The following is a 20,643-nucleotide window of genomic DNA, read 5'->3' as shown; positions in this document are numbered from 1 at the left end:
ACATAGTTCAAGTGAGTAGTATTTTAGGTACATCCTTACCATCACTGCTTCTTAAAGTAACGACAGAGGCATTTATTTCAGGTATGAATTCCACGTTGAAGTCCTCTTCACCCAAATCGCTGGTGTTTTCTATTAACATGATCAACATTTCAGGGGTCATAACGACCGGGATGTTCTCCAGCACAACAGAAGATGAAGGCTGCTCTTTACCCACACAAGTCCCTCGACAAGGCTCCACCTGAACCTGGATATTTTCTATAAAGTGGGTCTTTTGACTCAAAACCTCCTGGGCATCTTGATCGAGAACAAGAAGCACATGTCATTGGTCATATACAGCTCTTTACGTGGATTAAAATCATTGAAACAATTCACAATTTATAATAACAAAGCGTCTATAACATCAGGAAGCACAGTTAAGGAATAGTGCTGCGTAAAAGTAGACCTTTACGCCAAGATATGTAAAAGATAAATAAAAAAAGTCCAATGCTCACTTTCAAACAATAAAGGACAAAGGCAACTTATTTCAGTGGTTGCTGTAAACTTGTCAGAGGCCAGTTTTCAATATGCTGATAAAAGGAGATGTAGGAAATGGAACAACTTAAATTCTTCTCTGATGTACAAAATGTAATTCTACGAGAAACAGATTACATTTACTTGAAACCTAATGCAGACTCATGTTAAACCTGCTCAAATTCAACCAAGTTGCAACTGAAATGCTTAATTTGTGAAGACAATCATGTTATTTAAATACTACAATATAAAACAACATTTAATTTACTAACTCAGTTCTCTATTTACTTTTCTCATTCTTAAAATATTTTATTTTTTTACTTCACAGCCAAAACATGTATACCTACTACCACCATGTGTTGATAGCCTTATAGAGCTCGGGATAATGACCTTGCCTTTGCCTCATGTCATAACTTGGTGATGGGCCATTATCCCACCATAGTGACCCCTCCCCTGAGCTTCTAAGGCTATACGAATGCATCAAAGAGCACTAGACCAAGATCCAAACCCCACCTGTCTCTCATTGTCCTCTGAGTCGTCTATCAAATGTTAGTTTCAACCATTGGTCCCAGTTATGCCTGCCACATCAGCTGTTATAAATATAGTTTGCAGTCTTAATCACACCACTGAGCATATTGTCCTTATTACGTACACACATGCCCTGAAAAATGGTCTCATTTTCCAATAGGTGTAGCTATGCATTTCAATTGGGGTATGGGGTGCAGAAAGACCTGTGCCACAAGTATCGGGGAACCTCTGGCACAAACTATTTATTTTCGGCCCAGCACTTTAGGCTCCTGGAAGAGTGGGGGGGCTCTCAAAAAGTTATATCTCAGTATGGCTATCCAATTATGACAGGGAATGAACGGGTTCCTTCATTCTGTGTCCCTTAACTGAGATTCAAACCATCTTCATTTTAGCAAGGATTTAAATAATAACACTTAATCTCAGACATTACATGTAGGACTTCCATTTAGTTACACTATTCTCAGTTATGCCAGGTAGGTATTTCCTATGATATGACTCGGTTAGGCACTTGGGAAACTCAGTTGTGTCCAACAGGTGGTTAGTTCCGTTACACCACCCAATAGCTCTAGTTGTGAGAAAACCGAAGGTGTCTCACCCACTAATCCCCTGGGATCTGTCATCCAAGTGGGACAGACGCGGTACCCCCTTCCCTATAACACCTTTTCCCCCCATCAAACCCCGTAGGATATTCAGAAGTTCAACCCCACCACCCCTTTTCCAACACAAACACTTTCCTACAACAGGGTGTTAGTCTGTTGTGACAGACAACAGACTAACACCCGAGCCGTTTACCTGACATGTCCCAACTCTAGGGTCAGACAGAGTCAGGCAGTTAATAAAAACTAGGCACACCTGACGGCCCTTTCCCTTCCCTTCCCCACAAGGATAGAAAGTGGAGCAAGGAAGCAGCTATTCTAGAGCGGCAGTTCAAACGGAGGAGAAAGGCAGAGAGACCAGGAGGGATAATGAGGAGGGAATTTCCCTGGCCCTGTTCAATTTAGATCCGCAAGGCCTCCGAAAGGGAAATCATAAGACCTAGAAGTCCACCTGGTTTGTGGTGCGACAGGTGTCAATAGCACACAGGGCCCTCCTGTGCTGATAGCCAAAGTGGGGAGAAGTGTTTGCCACTGTGGTGCTGTCCTTGACTCCCGAGAAAAGAAACTCCAACAGTTCAGCACAGCCAGTGAGTCAGAGATGACAGATAGTGAAACCGAACTGTGCTGGGCCCAAGGTTGCAGGCGGCAACCTTGTTGAACAAAAAACGTGTGTAATTGAACTTTACAGAAACCCTAGTAAAAGGTTCAGAAGCAGAGTGGTCAGTCGTTGCGGGGGCACTCATTCCAAGGACTCTGACTAAGCCTTTTTGGGGTTGTGTTGTTTTGTTGAAACTATGAAGAACAAGAGGCCTTAGGAGAGGCTAGTGTAAAGTGTCAAAGTGTTCCTACAAGGTTAAAGCAAAACCCCTCATACACTCTAAAGTCTTTGACGCATGAGAGAAAACGGATTGATCTGTGAAACTGGAAAATGTGAACCCGACAGAGGGATGCCTGCAAATTCAGGGTAAATAGTAATGTACGTGTGAACCCGGCGGAGGGATGTCCACAATGGATAGTTGGTGAAAAGAATATTGAGACTGTTAAGTGATACATTTTTGAGTGAAAGGCAGTAGTGAACCCGACTGTGGAAGGCTAACTCTGCAAGAAGGATCAGAGCCCGGCTGAGGGGGATCCAAGGGGAGAGGAGCTGTCGCCCAAGGTGAAAAGATTGCCAAAGGAACTTTTTGTTTGTTTATTGTTCTGGTATAGCTCTGGCCTTCTAAGGCAAGAGACTTTTTCAGGAAAAAAGACTTGGCCCGGAAGGTTCTGGGATTGTTGAAAGGAATTGTAACCACGTGTTGGCAAGGCCCAGGAGTGTGCTGTGCTCAAAGGTCCTGCCTTGTCCTGTGCTAAAACGTGGGCAAGGGAGACCCAGCCATACCATCCTGACTTATCATTTGGTGAACAATTCTTTCTTTTCTAGAAAACATCATCCCACACTATTTTTGTAACTTAGTTGTAAGGATTAGCAATGGTTTCTTTTTAGTATAGGCCCTTTTTATTTAACAAGACGCCACTAGGACTGCTTTATTATTTGATGGTCGTAGCTTGCTCCCAGCTTAGATTTAGATTAGGCGTTTTTCTCCCCCAATATAGAGTTTAATAAATACCCTTGAACTGTGATCACTTATGTCTGTCTTTACTGTTGCCACCATGAGTTCCTTACATAGTACAGTGAGATTAACAACATCATGATGCTGCTGTCTATGCTGCAATAGTGCTGCACAACTGATTTCCCAATTGCAAATCTTCCCAGACTGGGACCAGTTAAGAAAATGTGCAAAGGTAGAACACACACTGAACTGACATGCAACGGCACGTCTGGATCCTTGGCATTTGAGACGGAGTACCTTTGCATTACTGTAACAAACAGGCTGAGCAGCTGCTCCATCTGCTTTGTTCAAATGTCGCAGATGCTGTACTCATAATGGTTGTAAAGCATACACAAATATTACTTGATGGAATTGGTCTTCAACTGGGACCTCCCTAGTATTGTGGAAAAGATACACTTATTGTAATCTTATTTGTGGTGAGATATGGTAATCTTATTTGTGGTGAGATGGAAATGCATTTAACAGCAAACAAGCTCTCACCTGTTTTCTGGCACAGAGAATTGGTACATATCTGCGCAAAAGGCAGTGACAAACTGTTCTTTGATCTTGCCATGACACCAGAGATATGCTTATTTTCTTTTATTACTTTATATATTTCTCTGCCTTTAAAGTGTAAAACCTAAATAAGCCACTTCTTCTACCACCGGAATGGTTTGGGCGCCCAATGTCCAAACACATTTGCAACCTTGTTTACCATATCTCCTGAAGGCTACGATTTTAGGCTTTGCTGGATTAATAGATATATCATTCACTTTAATATAACGTTCTAGAGAGTTTAGTAAATTCTGCAGACCCACTTGTATTATCTAGGAGGACAATATCGTCCGCATATGCCAAACATTTGATTGAATAGCTGCAGTGTTTAGGACACACCAGGGCTGCGGATTCAATTCGCTCCCCGAATCTGCCAAATAAAGGTTAAACAGGAAGGGTGCCACCATGCAAACCTGCCTAAATCCCCTCTCCACTTTCACATAATCTGAGAGTGAGCCCCCAACGTCTTATCTTATTCTCACTGTATTATCCTCATGTAATGTGGCCAACATGGACAGAAGTGATTTAGATATTCCACAGCTTTCCAATGTATGCCACAAAAAAACTCAGGACAAATCTATCCATGCACCATACAGTTTATCACTTAGGGCAGCCAGAATTATGTCATTCAACGATGTTGAAAGGCCTTTGCAGAAGCCAGTTTGCTCTTTTGGTAAGATGTTACTTATCTTGACCCAATTTTGTAGCTCCCTCTACAAAAGGCTTGCAAAAAGTTTGCTTTTGACATCCAAGAGAGTGATCGGTCAGTAGTTTGTTGGAACCGTTTCATTCCCCCCTCTTAAAAATGGGAATGATTATCGACGTCTTCCAAGAAAACGGATAAACTCTACTCCCCAAGATTTCTCTAAACAGTTTTGTTAGTAGCCCCGACCAAAGGTTTATGTTACCCTGTAACACCTGATAGGTCAGACCGTTGGGCTAGCCGCTCGAGAGGATGATGTCTTTTTTATTAATTATACAACGTCACTCTCTGCAAAGTCCAGAGTCCATGGAATATCAGGGATCTTAAAACTAAATCCACCAGATGGTTTTTGATATTGGCTGGACAGATGGTTAATCCGTCAATTTCTGGCACTAAATTTGTTTGGTCATGTGCTTGCAAGTTCTCTGCTGCATTCACCATTGCCCAAAAATTACGAGTATTATTATCACATAAGGCCTTGAGCATTTGCTCTCTGTCTTTTTGTAGACGCTGCATTTGTAGTTGCCTCAACCACTTTTTACAGCCTCTCCGGATAGTATTTGCCTTTTTATTAAATTCTTCGTTATCCTGAATTACGGTCCTCAAGGACCTTAGAGCAGTTTGTATTTCTCTTTTTGTAGCCCAGGTTCCTTATGTTGGTACAATATCTGTTTAGATTGTCTTCTTGGTTTTAAAGGATAGTCTACAGACCACAGAAAATCCTGAAAAAAAGTGGACCACATCTTTGCTTCAAATCTGAGGCTGGCATGCCCTGGCAAACCCTTTCTAGTTTATCATTAACATAAATACTGTCTTTCCTGTATTTCACCAGTCTATTTTTACCGCTATTAACAGTTAAACGCTGGTGCAGATATTACGTTTTTTTAGTGAATTAAGTGAATGGAAAGGATGTAAATAAAAACATGCGGACGTATTGTATGGCTGCATGGGGGCTCGAGAGGTGCATGGGCTATCTTAAGCATAAGGAAGGGCAAGATTTACCGGAATCACCACTTACACAGAGAGTTTTGATTAAAGTTTAACAAAGTAGGCTGCCAAGGACAAAATAGTCAACATTATATGAGTTGCTAATGTATAAATGGTTTGGAGAAAGGGTAAAAGGGGATTTGGAGGAGGAAGAGGATTCCAGGAATTAACCAGCTGTGTAATTTGGAAAACCTGGTCCATTTTCTGGTGTAGGTGAGTTGCGTGGACGGGGCTCTAGCGGCCCTGATGATATCCCAGCATTCTGATGGTAACTTTAGGTGCATCAGTTTACGCTGTTCAGGAACCATGCTTTGAGGGACAGGCTCCTCGGGTCGTGGTGGAGGACCTTGCGGTTCTTTTGTGTCAGTAGATATTGATGTGGTTTGAGACAAATCGGGGTTTTGCAGGATAGATGTCTCAGCGTCGGGTACCAGACTTGCCGTGCCCAATCGGGTGCAATAAGAATCAAGGAACAATCCTGTTCTTTCACCCTGCGAAGTACCCTCGACATGAGGGGAATGGGTGGGAAGGCGTAGAGGAGTTTCCCCGACCAATCCACTGAGAACGCGTCTCCCAGCGATTGGTGCTCGGGGTATCTTGACGCAAATCTCTTGCATTTTTTGTTGTTCCTGGTGGCAAAAAGGTCGATCTGCGGATGGCCCCATAAGGCAAATATCCGTCGGGTTTCTCTGTCGTCCAACTCCCACTCGTGTGACGCTGTGTATTCTCTGCTTAATCTGTCCGCTAGGACATTGTCCACTCCTGGAAGGTGCTCTGCCCTGATCTGTATCCCGTAGCGCAAGGCCCAAGCCCATAGTTGTTGGGCTTCTTGCGACAGAATCTGAGACCTCGTGCCTCCCTGCTTGTTTGTATAGTGCATGGAGGTCGTGTTGTCTGTCTGGACTGTAAGAACTTGACCAGCTATAACCGGTAGGAAGGCCTTCAGCGCCAACCTTACGGCCCTGAGCTCCAACACGTTGATGTGGAGTTGGGACTCTTGTGCCGACCAAGATCCCTTGGTTTGGAGGTCCGCCAGATGAGCGCCCCAGCCTGATAAGGAAGTGTCCGTCCGCAGCAGGAGGGTCGATGTTGGTGCTTGAAACGGCATTCCTTGTAGAAGATTTCTCGGAGCGTTCCACCATCGAAGGGCCTTGTGCAACGTCGATGGAATCTGGACAATGTCTTCCCAGCATCCGACGGCTTGTTTCCAATGGTGGTCCAGAGCTTCCTGAACCGGCCTCATGCGAAGCCTGCAGTTCGGTATGAGGAAAATGCATGATGACATCATGCCCAATAGGGATTTGTAAGAGCGCACAGATGTTGTCTCTTTCTGTAGGAAGTTCGAAGTTAAGCGTAGAATCGCTGCTATTCTCTCTGTGGATGGTCTCACTCTGGGAATGCTGGAGTCTAGCTCGGCTCCCAGGAAGAGAGCTACCTTGCTGGGGACGAGGCAGGACTTCGTCTGGTTGATGGAGAAACCTAACTCTTTTAGGAGGTTGACCGTCCTTGACACTGCCGAACGAGTCTTTGCGGCTGAACTTGCCTTTATCAGCCAATCGTCCAGGTACGGAAAAACGTCCGTTCCTGCTCTCCTGAGACTTGCCGCTACCGGTGCCAGGCATTTCGTGAAAACTCTTGGCGCCGACTTTAGGCCGAACGGAAGCACTTGAAACTGAAAGTGGAGCCCTCCCACTGTGAACCTGAGGAACTGCCTGTGTGCTGGATGGATCGGGATGTGGAAATAAGCATCCTCCAAGTCTAAAGTGGCCAAGAAGTCGTGCTTGTTTAACCAAGGTAGCACCCCTTGTAGAGCTACCATCTTGAAAGTTATGCGCTTGATGAACTTGTTGAGAGCCCTCAGGTCCAAGATGGGCCTCCATTAATCTTTTTTCTTCCTGACCAGAAAGAAACGGGAGTAGAAACCTTTTCCCCTCTGAGAATAAGGTACTGGTTCTACTGCTGCCTTCTGGAGCAGTTTTTGCACTTCGGACATGACCTGTCTTAGCATATGTACTCCGCGGGGAATTGGAGGCAGGGAAGGAGGTTGGTCCAGAAATTCCAAGGTGTGACCCTTTCGGATCACCTGTAACACCCATTTGTCCGATGTAATTGACCGCCAGCGCTGGTAAAACTGGCTCACCCTTCCCCCCCACCGGGGCGTGGCGAAGGGGGGGGGGGGAGAATGGTCGTCAGTTCTGCTTGCCTTGCGACTTCCCTTGAGCGGAGCCACGTCTGCCTCTATGGGCGTATCTGTTGGATGACTGATATTTATTGCCTTGGTACGTGCCGCCTTGTGCTTTTTGACCATAGGAGGAGGAACGACTGTATCCCCTGAATTTGGAAGATGAGCCTCTAAAGGGGCGAAAAGACCGATGGTCCTTACTTTTGTCCTTTAAAGAACTGATGGCTCTGGCTGTGTCAGTGTCTGTCTTGATTGCTTTCAAATGGTCGTCTATCTTTTTCCCAAAGAGATCTTGACCGTCAAATGGCATGTCCAGTATCTGCGCCTGAACTTCAGGTCTAAAGTTAGTAACCTTCATCCAGGCCTGCCTTCTGAGCACTGTACCGTGCGCCATCAGCCTGAAGCCTGAATCGGCCACATCAACTGCCGCGTCGATCATGTGATCCGATGTTGCTTCACCATCCGCGATAATGGATTTTGCCTCCTCCTGGAGCTCCGGTGGTAATTGTTTCGCCAAGTTAGACATGCGGAGCCAAAGCTCGCGGTCGAATCTTGCGGTCATGGCCAGTGCATTACCCGCTCTGATTGTAAGTGATGCAGAAGATGATACTTTCCTGCCCATGGCTTCCAATTTGCGCCCGTCCTTATCCGGTGGTGCCGACAAAGGTGAGGAGGGGTTGGCGAGTTTCTTTCTGGCCACCACTGTAATAACTGAGTCCGGTTTCGTATGACCCCTTAAACAAAGCGGTGCCGAATCCGGAGCTTTATATTTCTTTTCTGGCCTGGACACCAACGCCGGAGTCGATAAGGGCGTGGATAGGATCTTGGATCCGGAATCCCAGATGGTATCGAGGAGGGGAATTGTGGTCACTGTCCTCCTTCGTTTGTCTCTGTGCTCATAGAGCACTGATTGCCTTTCCTCCGAAGAAACCTGAATTCTAAACAGTTCTGCGGCTTTACCTATTATGGTGTGGAAAGAAACGAGATCATCCGGTGGTTAGGCCTTGCCCGGCGAGTCTCTCCTCCTGGGCTTCTCGACGACGTAGTCATCCCAATCACTGTGTGCGTCTGGCTCCTGAGTTAACTCTCCTTCTTCTGGTTCCGAAAATTCACCAAAAGGATCCTCCTGCCAGTCTGATACCGAGATGGTGGACGGTACCATGGTGGGATCTACGTCCGGAGATCGCGGTCTGTGCGATGACTGTGGTGACGGAACTCTCATAGGTGAAGCACTGTGGGTGCTGCTCCTAGGTCTTCGAGCAGGTGATCTCATCCGTTTTTTGCGGTCTACTCCTGTAAGGAGAGCAACCTGATGTGCCTGGAATCGGGGATGACTCTCTAGAAATGGGATTAATCGGAATTTGCTTCTCCCTTTGCCGTTTGTAAAATTCTTCTACAATCCTCTGCACGGATAACATGAGCACCGGGTCTTGAGGATATTCGGATTCTCCCTACAATCTTCTACAATCCTCTGCACGGATAACATGAGCACCGGGTCATGAGGATATTCGGATTCTCCCGTGGACGGGTGCCAAGGAGGGCTGTATTGTTTCGGTAAAGGACCGATGGACTCATCCACCACTTCCGCATCAGAGAATTCTTCCTGAAGAATTATATCCGGAAGTTCTGCCATGTGCCCCAAAGGTGAAAATTGCTGCACCAGAGGTTCAGTTACAGTATTCTTTCCAATGATATTGCTTGTAATGACAGGAGCTTCAAGAGTGAGAGGCAGTAATTCTTCTGTAACTGCCGAAATTTGCGGTGCCTCTGAAGGCGTTATGGATGGTGTTATTCTCGTCGACGACTGAGATTTTCCCGTCGACGAGGGCTTCGCCGACGACTGAGATTTTCCCGTCGACGACTGAGATTTTCCCGTCGACGAGGGCTTCGCTGTCGACTGAGATTTTCCCGTCGACGACTGAGATTTTTCCGTCGACGAGGGCTTCGTTGACTAATGTGGAGTGTGTTCCGTGGACGACTGCGTCATGGATGAATGCTTCGTGGACGAGTGGTGTTTCTTGCTCGTCGACGATTGCTTCGCGGTCGACATGTCCGATGACGATGATCTAACTGTCGATGATGTCTTAAGCGTCGTCGATGCTGGTTTCGTCGACGGTATGGCCGATGACGGACCTTTACCTTTCCCTTCATTCGTGGGCGGTTTACCCGCCGACGACTGCCCCCCCCTTTTTTTGCAAACTCCTCCTTACCTCTGGAGGCAGATTTTGCTGACTTTTTCTGGCTTGAAAGGTCAACTGGAGGCAGAAAGGGTATCAATTCCAGCTTCCTCTTTTTGGATTTGGGAGAGGAACTCCTTTCCACTGAAGAGGCCCTTCTCTTTGAAGTTTGCCTCTCAGATGGAGTGCTGGATTGGACAGGAGCCGTTCTCACAGACTCTTCGTCCGAAGATTGATCCCTGGATTCCAGGTATGAAAGGAGTCTTCTATGCCTGTCATGAAGGGTCTTGGTGGAAAAAGTTTTACAAATCTCGCATTTTTTTATGTCATGTGGGTACAGACAATAAATGCAATGCTCGTGGGGGTCCTTGTAGTAAACCAATTTCTTCTTGCACCTCGTGCAGTCCCTGAACAGGGAAGGCTTCCTGACAGCCTGAGGTGCCTCCATTTCTGAAGAGAAGTTCAGTCGACGATTTTGAGAGGAAAACAACAAGTTTTGCCACCCAGGTTAATTGGAAAGAAAGCCCCTAAGAAGGGGAACAAGATGGAATATATTTTACAAATATATTCCACACAAAGTAGAAAGAATTTGAAAAAGCTCAGAGAGCTTGAAGATTCCCTGTGTCTGATAGACTGCGGTGAAAAATCTGAAGATGGCTGCCGGGGGCGGAGCTTAAGCCCTGCCACCTCATTGGCTGGGGCCATAAGGACCAAAGTGAGGTGGAGGGACTACACAATGAAGTGGCTCATAGGCTATAATGGGCTATGTACATGCACTGCTAGGTGGCAGTGTATGTATATGTATATGTATATGTATATATATATATATATATATATATATATATACATATATATATTTAAAAAAAAAAAATTTATTATTATTATTTAATTTATCACCGAGGATTCACAGTCTGACGACGGGGAATATTCAAGCATCTGAATCTATGAAAGATCCAATGCTGGAGAAGGCGTTAATCGAGAGTTCGTAGACTATTATCGAACCCTATATGGAGATAAAGAAGGTAGCGATCGTAGGAAAATAAGTGAAACGTTAGAAGATATAGGCCTGCCACAAATTAGCGCAGAAGAACGGGAAGAGTTAGATGCCCCGATTACCTTAGAAGAACTAGAGGAGGAAGTAGTGCAATTACCCACTAGCAAGACCCCGGGAGCTGATGGACTCCCGAGTGAATTTTACAAAAGGTATAAAAATGAGGTGTTCCCCCCCGCATTTAGCAATGCTAAATGAGGCATATGAAATAGGAAGGCTCCCGGAGACCCTACGAGAGGCAATAATTATACCACTCCCGAAACCCAATAAGCCTGCCAAAGATTGTGGATCCTACAGACCACTGTCAATGCTAAATCAAGATAGCAAAATACTCACAGCGGTCTTAGCAAACAGGTTGAGGAAAGTTATCACTAAACTAATACACCCTGACCAGACCGGGTATGTTCCAAACAGGAACATCACCAACAATCACAGACGACTCCATAGAGTCATTGAGTATGCGAATGGGGAAGCGGAAGAGATGGCAATTGTATCACTGGACGCAATAAAAGCCTTTGACTCAGTCAAATGGCCTTGGCCGATTGCTGCCCTGACCAATTATGGCATAAGGCCTGGGTATCTTAAATGGGTTCAATTATTATATAGCGCGCCTCTAGCCAGGGTAAAAACGAGAGCAATAATATCGGAGAGATGGCAACTTAGCAGAGGCACTAGGCAAGGTTGCCCGTGGTCCCCAATGCTATATATCTTAGCTCTAGAGCCCCTGGCGATTTACCTAAGGCAACAGTACAATGTGATAGGTATCACCATAAAAGCAGAGCCACATTTAATCTCCCTATATACAGACGATATACTGTTGTACTTACGATACCTTGAGGAAAACGTCCAATACGTGCTAGAGGTGATGGAGCAATTTGCGTTACTGTCCGGTATAGCGCTGAATCCCAAAAAATCATGTATATTTCCGCTGGGCAGATACAGGGGGATCCCGTTAGAGCAATTGCCCGTTTTACAAAAACCATGGGAAGTTAACACGTTTAGGTATCTTGGGATAGATATTTACCATACGGTGGAGGCAGAGCACATGCATAATACTGAGAGGGCGGTCAAGAGCATTGAAAGTAGCATGAAGTTCTGGGCAAAGCTTCCCTTGGCGATGATGGGGAGAGGGGCAATGTTGAAAATGGTGGTCCTGCCGAGACTATTGCACTACTTTAGTAATCTACCGCACTTGATCCCAAAACGATTCTTTGCCCAATTACATAGTATATGTAGAGATTTCCTATGGAGTGGGACGAGAAATAGAATAGCCCTTTGGAAGCTACAAAATACACATGAGAAAGGGGAGATAACATTTCCAAACTACAAAATCTATTATCTAGCAAGCCAACTACAATACGTAGCAAAATGGCTATCAGAAGACTCAACCTCGGAATCTAGGCTGTTTAGACTAGAATGTGCACCGTTCTTCTTACTAGAAAAGATGTGGCTGCCCAAAACAGATATGAAAGAGCGCTCGAAAAATGATGTTACTGGGATGGGAAATATGGCACAGGGTCTGTCAGGGAATGGAGAACTCATCCGCGTGTTGCCCGCAAGTGCCACTAGTCGCGCTCGTGGGAAAAGATGGCCAACTAATGAAGATGATCAGGAAGCACTGGGAACCAGTTGGGATAGCAACTATGGGTGACATATGGCACGAGGGGAGGATTAAGGAATTTGAGATGCTGGTGGAGGAAACGGGGCTACATATGGGACAATACATCACGTACCATGGGGTGGTGCGGCGGATCAAAGAAACATGGTCTGAGACAATATTAGAAGGTCAACCGGTGATGTCCAAAGTGGGGAAAGAACTAGCACAACTAAGACAGGATTGGGAGGAAGAGGTGAGTACCCCTATGACTGATGGGATGTGGGAGAGAGCCCAAGGATACCATAAGAAGGTGTCAAGGAATGCAAGGTTGCAGCAGATACAGCTATATGTCACCCTGTTACGCTCACCTGGTTCCCACAGGGGCGTCGATCGTACCCTGACAGCTGCGGACTCCACCAACGTGATACGTAGTGCAGAGATGACCGTCTGGACTGGCCCGCCTAATCTTGTCTGCTGGGCCTGTAGAAGTGTTCTCCTGTCCTCGTTCTCCCCTCTAATCACCTCCGATATCCCCTCTTTGTAACCTCTTTGTAACCTCACCTTATGTTTTTAAATGATGAGCTCTCCATCCTGCATGGCATGCAGGGGTGCGTAGATACCAGTTACTTCACTGGTTTGAAGGTACTGGAGGAGTTCCGGGGGAATGTTGACTCCAGTGTTTATAAAGTTCAAAGAGTTCAATATGTCAGATGTTCACTCTTGTTCCATTCCCTCGTTAGATGGCAGCTGGGTCCAGGAGAATATTGCCTGGAGGCAGATGATGGCCTTCAGGTAAGAGTCTGTATTACCAAACACTGTCCGGTAAAAGTTGCATGAGTTTAACTTGTTGTTTTCTCTCCCTTTATTGATGCGGCATAGGAAGATACGGCGAATTAAAGGGTAATTCCTCCGGTGGTAAATCAGGTAAGCCTATGTTGGCGAAAGAGATTGTCTTTGTCGGTTTTCTCGGCTCACCTTGTTATTTCTTTTGTTTTCCCCCCAGGTGCTGGGTTCGATGAAGAAAATGATGGAGGCACCGCCGAGTCGAAAGCTGCTGTGGACTGGTGAGTATAACGCGGCGCTGCTGCTGGCGATGCGACGCGTGCTGAAATAATGTCCTTTTTAGGCTCGGAGACGTGCTGGGTCCGGAATCAGGTAAGGAATCAAATAATGTCCCTGAACTAACCTCTTCTCCTTCCTTTTCCCTTTGCAGGAGCTCCGGATTAGTGGCGGGCGTGGCAGAAGACTGGATGCTGACTTGCAGGCACGGTGAGCATTACGCTGCTGGATGCAGAATAACGCGAAGCGTGTGCTACTGTTCGGGCGTGGTTTAAATAGCCTCCAAAGTAGTTCCAGGTAAGAAGTCGAGTAATAAATAGACCTTGTAATAAAATAGTCCCATCCAGGCCTCACGTTGGCTTGGACTAATTTACAGCATGGTCTGCATGAGGTAAGTAAAGTCTATGAGCCTGGTGCCTATTGCGCCAGGACTGATTTCTATGATGAGCCTGGGGCCTAAGGCACCAGGACTGAATCCAAACAGCCCCCAGCCGGGGCTGTTGGGGTTTTAATGAGTATCTGGATGCCTGCTCCCGGGGCTGATGGACTCGATCCGGATGCCCGGGGGTAGGCATCATGACACACCCATAGAGCATATATGACACCCCAGAGGACAAATGCAGGATGACAATCATGCCCTAAATGTGACGAGGAGATTGCCGGGATGGTGCACATGTTTTGGGCGTGCCCAGTTATTGAGAGATTCTGGGGAGAAGCAGCACATAGGCTGGAGGTAAAGGGGGTCAAGTTAATGGTAGAATCAGCATGGGCGTGCTTGATAGGAGGGTTTCCCAGACCGAGTAAACTTAAGCATGTCAGCAAACTAAAAGACCTGGCATACATACTTGCGAAGTGCAGAGTTGCTATGAGCTGGAAGGCATGCCATGGTCCGAGAGTAGAAGTGTGGTGGAAAGACCTACAGAAATGGGCAGAAGCTCAAACTACAGTATGGCAAGAAACAAGCAACTCTGATGGGGAGGAGGAAGCAGAAACCTTGACAGCTTGGAAACACTTAGTAGCTACGCTATTTGGGCCCATGCACGATTGGTCGAGTGACCGAGACTCATTAGAGAATACAGGGGAAGGACCCCAACTGCAAGGCGAAGAAACAAAGTGTAGAAGAATAGGCTCGGGTGGGTGGGAAGGGGTTGGGGGAGCATTATATATTCTTGGAGTGATGCAAATCCGGAATGATATCAAATGTACTGCAAGTTTGGTTTGTATTGTTGTTTAAAACTAATAAAAATTGTTTGTAATCAATATTTAGGACAACAGGGTATGCACCGAGAATCCAGTCACATCGGAGCATTAGTGACAGTGGGCAGAAGTTGCATGCCTAGCTGTTTTCAAGCGATGCGCAACGGAGCAAGGGTGCACACAGGCTTCCACTTGTTCCCTATGCCACAAATGGCCAGGTTCTATAGACAGAAAAGCCTGGGGGAAACTGTGGATGCTCTTAAACAAGTGTGGCTTTTGGTCTGCATTTCACCGGAAGCAAGGTTCTAGATCAGGTCCACCAGGACTTTCTTTAGGCCCGATATGAGTTTTTTGGGATTGGTTAGCAACAATACCATTTTTGTAATCCAGGTTTGAAAAATTATGACACTGCTACCTTAATTTCCAAAAACATTAGGTTGGTTAACATTTTTAATTATTTTGGAAACACAGGAAACCGCTTCACAACCTCTGACCTCCTCTACTGGGGCCCCAAAAACACATGTTAAATCAGACGCCATTTAAACCACAATTTCCATCAGGAGAGGCTCAAAACGTTGCGCTTTTATACAGTAAAAAGGGATGGGTACAGTACAAGATGCAAGCATTGATAAGTGCCAGACTATATTTAGGTTTTGTGTAATGGTTACGATAGAACATTGGAAGGAGAGCGCAAAAGCGGCATTTATCAAATATCTTTCCAATAAAAGAGCAGTGAATGCAGGAATGCTCCGAGCAGGTGAGGTTGATAAAATAACAATGACCAGGGAGAAAGAAGCAGCACTATAAGCAACAGAAAAACTGCTTTCTCATGCCTGCGAAAAGAAAACAGAAAAAGGCCAGACTGCATATTTAAGTCATAAATGCTACGCTCTGAGGAATTGTGAATATGACAAAACTGCATGTAAGAGTACAACAGATCCATTCAAGCCCAGAAAAGCACTAATCAAGCAAGTTCTGAACGTCGACCTCTCCGTACGTCATGAAGTGAAATTACTGATCACGGTTTTGATGGTCTTACACCACCACATAAAAAAATACCCATTCACGTGCCAGTATGTTCAAGATCAATTGCCTATATACTGCACACTTAAATTTCCTCCCCTGCTGGACCTTTCTTCCATCTTGTTTTGCTGCCGGGTCAGACTTTGGATCGGCCCCTAAACCCCCTTCAATGACAATACATACAATCTATAGATTCGAAAAATAAACATTTATCCAAAAAGTACCATACCTTTAACGTTTTCAAAGATGATTCGTACTCCTTGGCCGTCTCTACTACATGACTTGATGGGTCCGCCACCTGACCGCTTCTTATTTTCAAAATACATCTCCAAAACATCCTCACCAACTGTGTCCCCCGACACTGTAATAAGTAAGGAGCTGCAGAAGCAAAGCTCTTCCCCTGAAGGACGCAAAACATTTGTTAAAACGAGTTTATTACAGAAGCGTATGCTTTAATAATTAATTTAATTAATATGAATAAAATCGAAGGGAGGGTACAGTCTGCCATAGGACAGCACTAATTGTACAAAAGAAGCATTGAACAAAGAGCCGACTGAAGCCGCATTTCTACCTACCTAAGCAAACGTTCAAATGTACATATTTTTTTAAAAGGCTTGCTCATTGATGTGCACATGACAAATGCATCACTAGCTTTTATGTTGAAAGCATTGGACAAGGATTCGTTTCTCGACATTTAGTCCCCGCAGTGCCTCTCAAGACAGGCAATCTAGCGCTGGTTCCACCCAACGTTTCCTAGGTCTGCCCCAGGGTAGGTACAGGAAGTGTGGCATACCACTGAAGCTGCTGGGACATAGCAGGGACTCAATCAAAGACTCGACAAGAAGAAACGCCTAATCACAAAACCTACTGTCAAATCCTTAAAGAAAAAATACAGTTTCAAAGAACCAGATGCAATCCCATACAAAAGTAAACATGTATTTCAAAAGAGTATTAAAAAGGAGGTGGAGCAACACTTTTTCACAAAGTAGCAACTCTGGCTTGACTTTAGGAACTGAACCAACCACGAGATGGACTTAGCACTTTCAGCAATGACAGAACCTCTAGCAGATAGATTCAGCAGAATGATCTGAAATGATCATTTGGGGGTTGATGGGGGATGAGTAACTGCATCATGTATGCTTAATATGTGTGGCGGACTCTTTCCCGGCATACCCCCTGCAGTCAAATTACTAACCTCAATGGTACTCCTGAAGAATGAAATGCTGCATAATGAATGTTCGACATGCCACCGACTCTGCCCCAGCCCTACAAGCCTATCAGAAATACAAGCCTGCCAAAACCTTAATAGTACACTTTACTGACCCCAGAGGATGAAAATCAGAACCAGACATCCTGTTCTGTAATTGGCACTGTGGGTCTTCCATGAAAATTCACCATTACCCAAGCAACATACTAAGAAAAATGAAATGGGTGGATGGGTTCCTCATAGCTCAAACCGCCCTTTCTCCAAACCAAACGTTATTGTTTTCCATAATCCTTAGCATGTAGCAGATGGTAAGGAATGGTGTCTCCAGAACGCCCCTTCTCCTCATCTGCTTATTCCAAGATCCTTGCTACGCACAGGGTGCAATTTACCTATTGAGAGAGAGAAAGGGAGCGAGAGACAGACACAGACAGAGGCACAGAGGGAGACCGCAAATGTGATTGACAGTGGCAATGTGAGAAAGCAAAATGCGACTGGTCTGCAGGAGGCCAGTAGTAAGAGTTCAGGGAGGGCATCAAGCTGTTTTGCCTTGTAAGGCCTACTCACTACTTCCCCCAGTCTGACTCTCCTTTAAAATCTCCTACAAACTTACATTACAGACACAAAAACCCGACTATTGCCCACCACAGGCATACCCATACCCATTAGCAAATCAACACTAATTGAGCTGTGAGCAAGCTCACCTTTTTAGCCTTGTTACACTCCTCTAAATCAGTGGGTAACCACACCCAAAGCACTTTAACTTATCAGTTCTTGGGGTCTTCCCTTCGGTTAACATACCCACAAGTGTCTCCACCAAATCCCCAGAAACAGATCGGCACTCATGACCTAGGTACTTCCAAACTGCACCCATCAACACCACAGGCTTCGCACTGGCCTCTCCTGCTATTCCACTAATAACGCCCATCCCTCTTTTATGGAGACCCATGTGCAGAGTGGCCAACAAACATGGCAGGAGGGTGATATATAAAATTACACTACATTACATTTGCACTGTACTAACTTTTTCAAATTCAGAAAGATGAAAGGCTGAGTCTCTCTTACCTGGATCCAAAAATGTGAACAGGGAGGGTACACACGGATCTCTGCAGCTAATACAATATCTTGCTGCAGAGTTGAATGGGCTGTGTTATGCAAACAACACTAGAGAGATGCTTACCTCTGTTTACTCTTGCAAAACCCCCAACCTCTCCCCTAGCAAGCTTGATGTGGATGACATGAGCTCATCTTCAGGCTCCCTTCAGCCACCTCGTCTCCTACTCTCATCTCTGACTGTCTGCTATCCACGAGTGGTGTGCCGCGAATGATCTCTGCCTTAATGCCAGTAAGACTGAGATTCTACTAATCGGCACACCCGCTCCCTCTTTTACTGTCACTCTCTGGCCGGCCTCTCTTGGTCCTCTTCCTGCTCCCACCTGTGAGGCTAAAAACCTTGGGGTCATCTTCGACTCCACACTCGCCTTCTCTCCTCACAGCTCTGATTGATGTCTCTGAGAAGACACACTATCAGCTGCACCTCCTCAGAGGTATTCTTTCTTTCCTCTCCTTCCCCCAGAAGCTCACTGTCTCCAGATCGCAGGTTCACTCTAGGCTGGATTACTGCAACAGCCTCTCTCCGCCCACTGCTACTCATCCAAAACAGGACTGCAAGACTTGTCCTTGGCCTCAATCCCAGGGATCCTATCTCTCCAGGACTGAAATCTCTGCACTGGCTCCCAGTGGCAGTGAGAATTAAGTTCAAAACCCTCTACATTGTCCACAAGGCCTTCTGGGGCCTGGGGCCTCAATACCTTCAACTCTCTCTTCCTAAATATCTTCCTTCCCGAGTTCTTTCGCTCATCCGCCTCCAACTCTCTCATGGCCAGTCGCTTCTCCAAGCAACGAGTTGGTGGTAGATCTCTTTCTTCGGCTGAGGCCTCCCTCTGGAACCGCCTCTCTGAAAATTCAGGAGAGCCATTTCTGGTTCCAGAAGAACCTCAAGACCTTTCTCTTTGCTTCTGCTTTCTCTACTCTTCTCCCCTGCTGATCGCCTGATTTGAAACTAAAACTTCACTGGTTACCTGGCTACCCTCTGATCTCGGGTGCAGGTTCCCTCCCCGCCAGTTGCACATCTGCACTGCCCCCCTGGCAACCCTTGCACTCTGGGGCTGTTTCTGTATCCCACAGCCCCCTATCAGCACTTGACACCGGATGTCTGCACTTACCTTTGCACCTTCCACCATTTGTCTGCACTTCTTATTTATTGTTCTTATTTATTTTTTATTTATTTTCTGTGTATCCTATGTACTGCACTTCTATCCCCCTTTCCCCTTGCACGTTTCCCCTTTCACCCCCTCCCCTGCACTTGCGCAATCTCAATGTCACCTGGCCTAGTAAGATTGTTGTCTCGGTCTTCCCACCGTCCCCCCCCCACCCCTTGCCTCGTCGTGCCTTGAAACACCTGTGTATAGGCACGTTATAAATGCCATATCATATCATGTAAAACCACTCTTATTCACTCCCGATAATATCAATACATGCAACCTTTGAATTTACAAGTTCAAATGCTCCCGAAGTGATCAAACTTTGCTAGAGATGTAAGGCTCTTAAATGGTATTCAGGCAAATTTGGGCAGAAAGACAAACTCTGCAGGAACTTGTGAAACTACCCATATCTCAGACAATTTTGTGTGAAATCTCAAACCAATTTGTTTTTAAAGTTCACCCAGGCTACTAGCGCTCAGTGTTCCCAATTCCAAGCAGGAGGGGTCCATCCAATCCAGGGTATTCTCTCTCACCGTTGCTATGAACAGAGAAAAGGGACTTACTCTGTTTTCCATGGCAGCAGCATCTTTTTTGGATGGGCGATTGGATATGCAACAAGCCCATTTTCAGGAATAAAATTTAAAAAAACGAACAACTATCTACACCCTGGCGAGAGCACCAGGGTGAGAATCGCAATCACCCTCTTGCTGGGGTGTCTCCCTTGATGAACACTGATGCTCTGAACTCCATGTTGCGGCTTTGCAACTGGAGTGGTTTCATTTGCTAGGAAAGCAAGAGTTGCATTAGTTGCCCTCAATTAATGGGATTTGTGCTTTTCTGAAAATTATTGGTTTACTAGTGCTTAACATTAAGATATATAGCAAAATATACATTTACCAATGCCAGCTTTGCCAATTGGATTGCCATTTTGAACGATGATGAAAGCAACAAAGAATTGAATTCCATTCACCCAATGTAAACTATGATTGTCCTGCGTACACCCAGGTGTGTTTAGGCGCTTTTCTGCAATTGATTGTTTTTTGTTTAAATACTTGTTCTTGTATCGTTTGATTAACATGGAACTTTGACACAAACTTTGGTGAGCAGCTTTGATGTGTTCTAAACCAAACCTTGTTTTTTTTTTTAAAAAACATCTTTTTATTGATTTTACAACAAGATAACCCCCACTCCACCCCTCACCCCTCTCCCCTCCAACCCCTCCCCCCTCCAACCCCTCTAGGCAGCTTGCAGTCTCTGTTTACTGTTTGCTGGGCCCACTGGGGCCTCGCTAGTTCAGGTCCAGGAGTTTCAATCTTCGCGGGAACCATTGTACTCTATAGTCTCCTTTCAGGAAGTTCAGTGTTTCCCCCAGTCCGTTGCAAATGTATGTACATTGTTATTCATTGCATATGTGGCCC

At 45.6% G+C, this 20,643-nt stretch overlaps 1 protein-coding gene across 1 annotated transcript in view; it reads right to left on the bottom strand.

Annotated features, from left to right (window-relative positions):
* Positions 1-20,643, bottom strand: part of LOC138489066 (protein mono-ADP-ribosyltransferase PARP14-like) — a 1,172,404-nt gene that overhangs the window by 927,732 nt on the left and 224,029 nt on the right. Inside the window, exons 4-5 of the mRNA XM_069616631.1 lie at positions 15,987-16,157; positions 40-294 (exon numbers count right to left, since the gene is read on the bottom strand). Coding sequence (XP_069472732.1) covers positions 40-294; positions 15,987-16,157 — 426 coding nt within the window. The remainder of the gene's footprint in view (positions 1-39; positions 295-15,986; positions 16,158-20,643) is intronic.

This window comes from Ambystoma mexicanum, chromosome 9, assembly GCF_040938575.1.
Source record: "Ambystoma mexicanum isolate Mex_15411 chromosome 9, UKY_AmexF1_1, whole genome shotgun sequence".
Taxonomy (NCBI): Eukaryota; Metazoa; Chordata; class Amphibia; order Caudata; family Ambystomatidae; genus Ambystoma; species Ambystoma mexicanum.
Note: the sequence above shows the minus strand (reverse complement) of the source record. Positions and strands in the feature narration are given on the sequence as shown.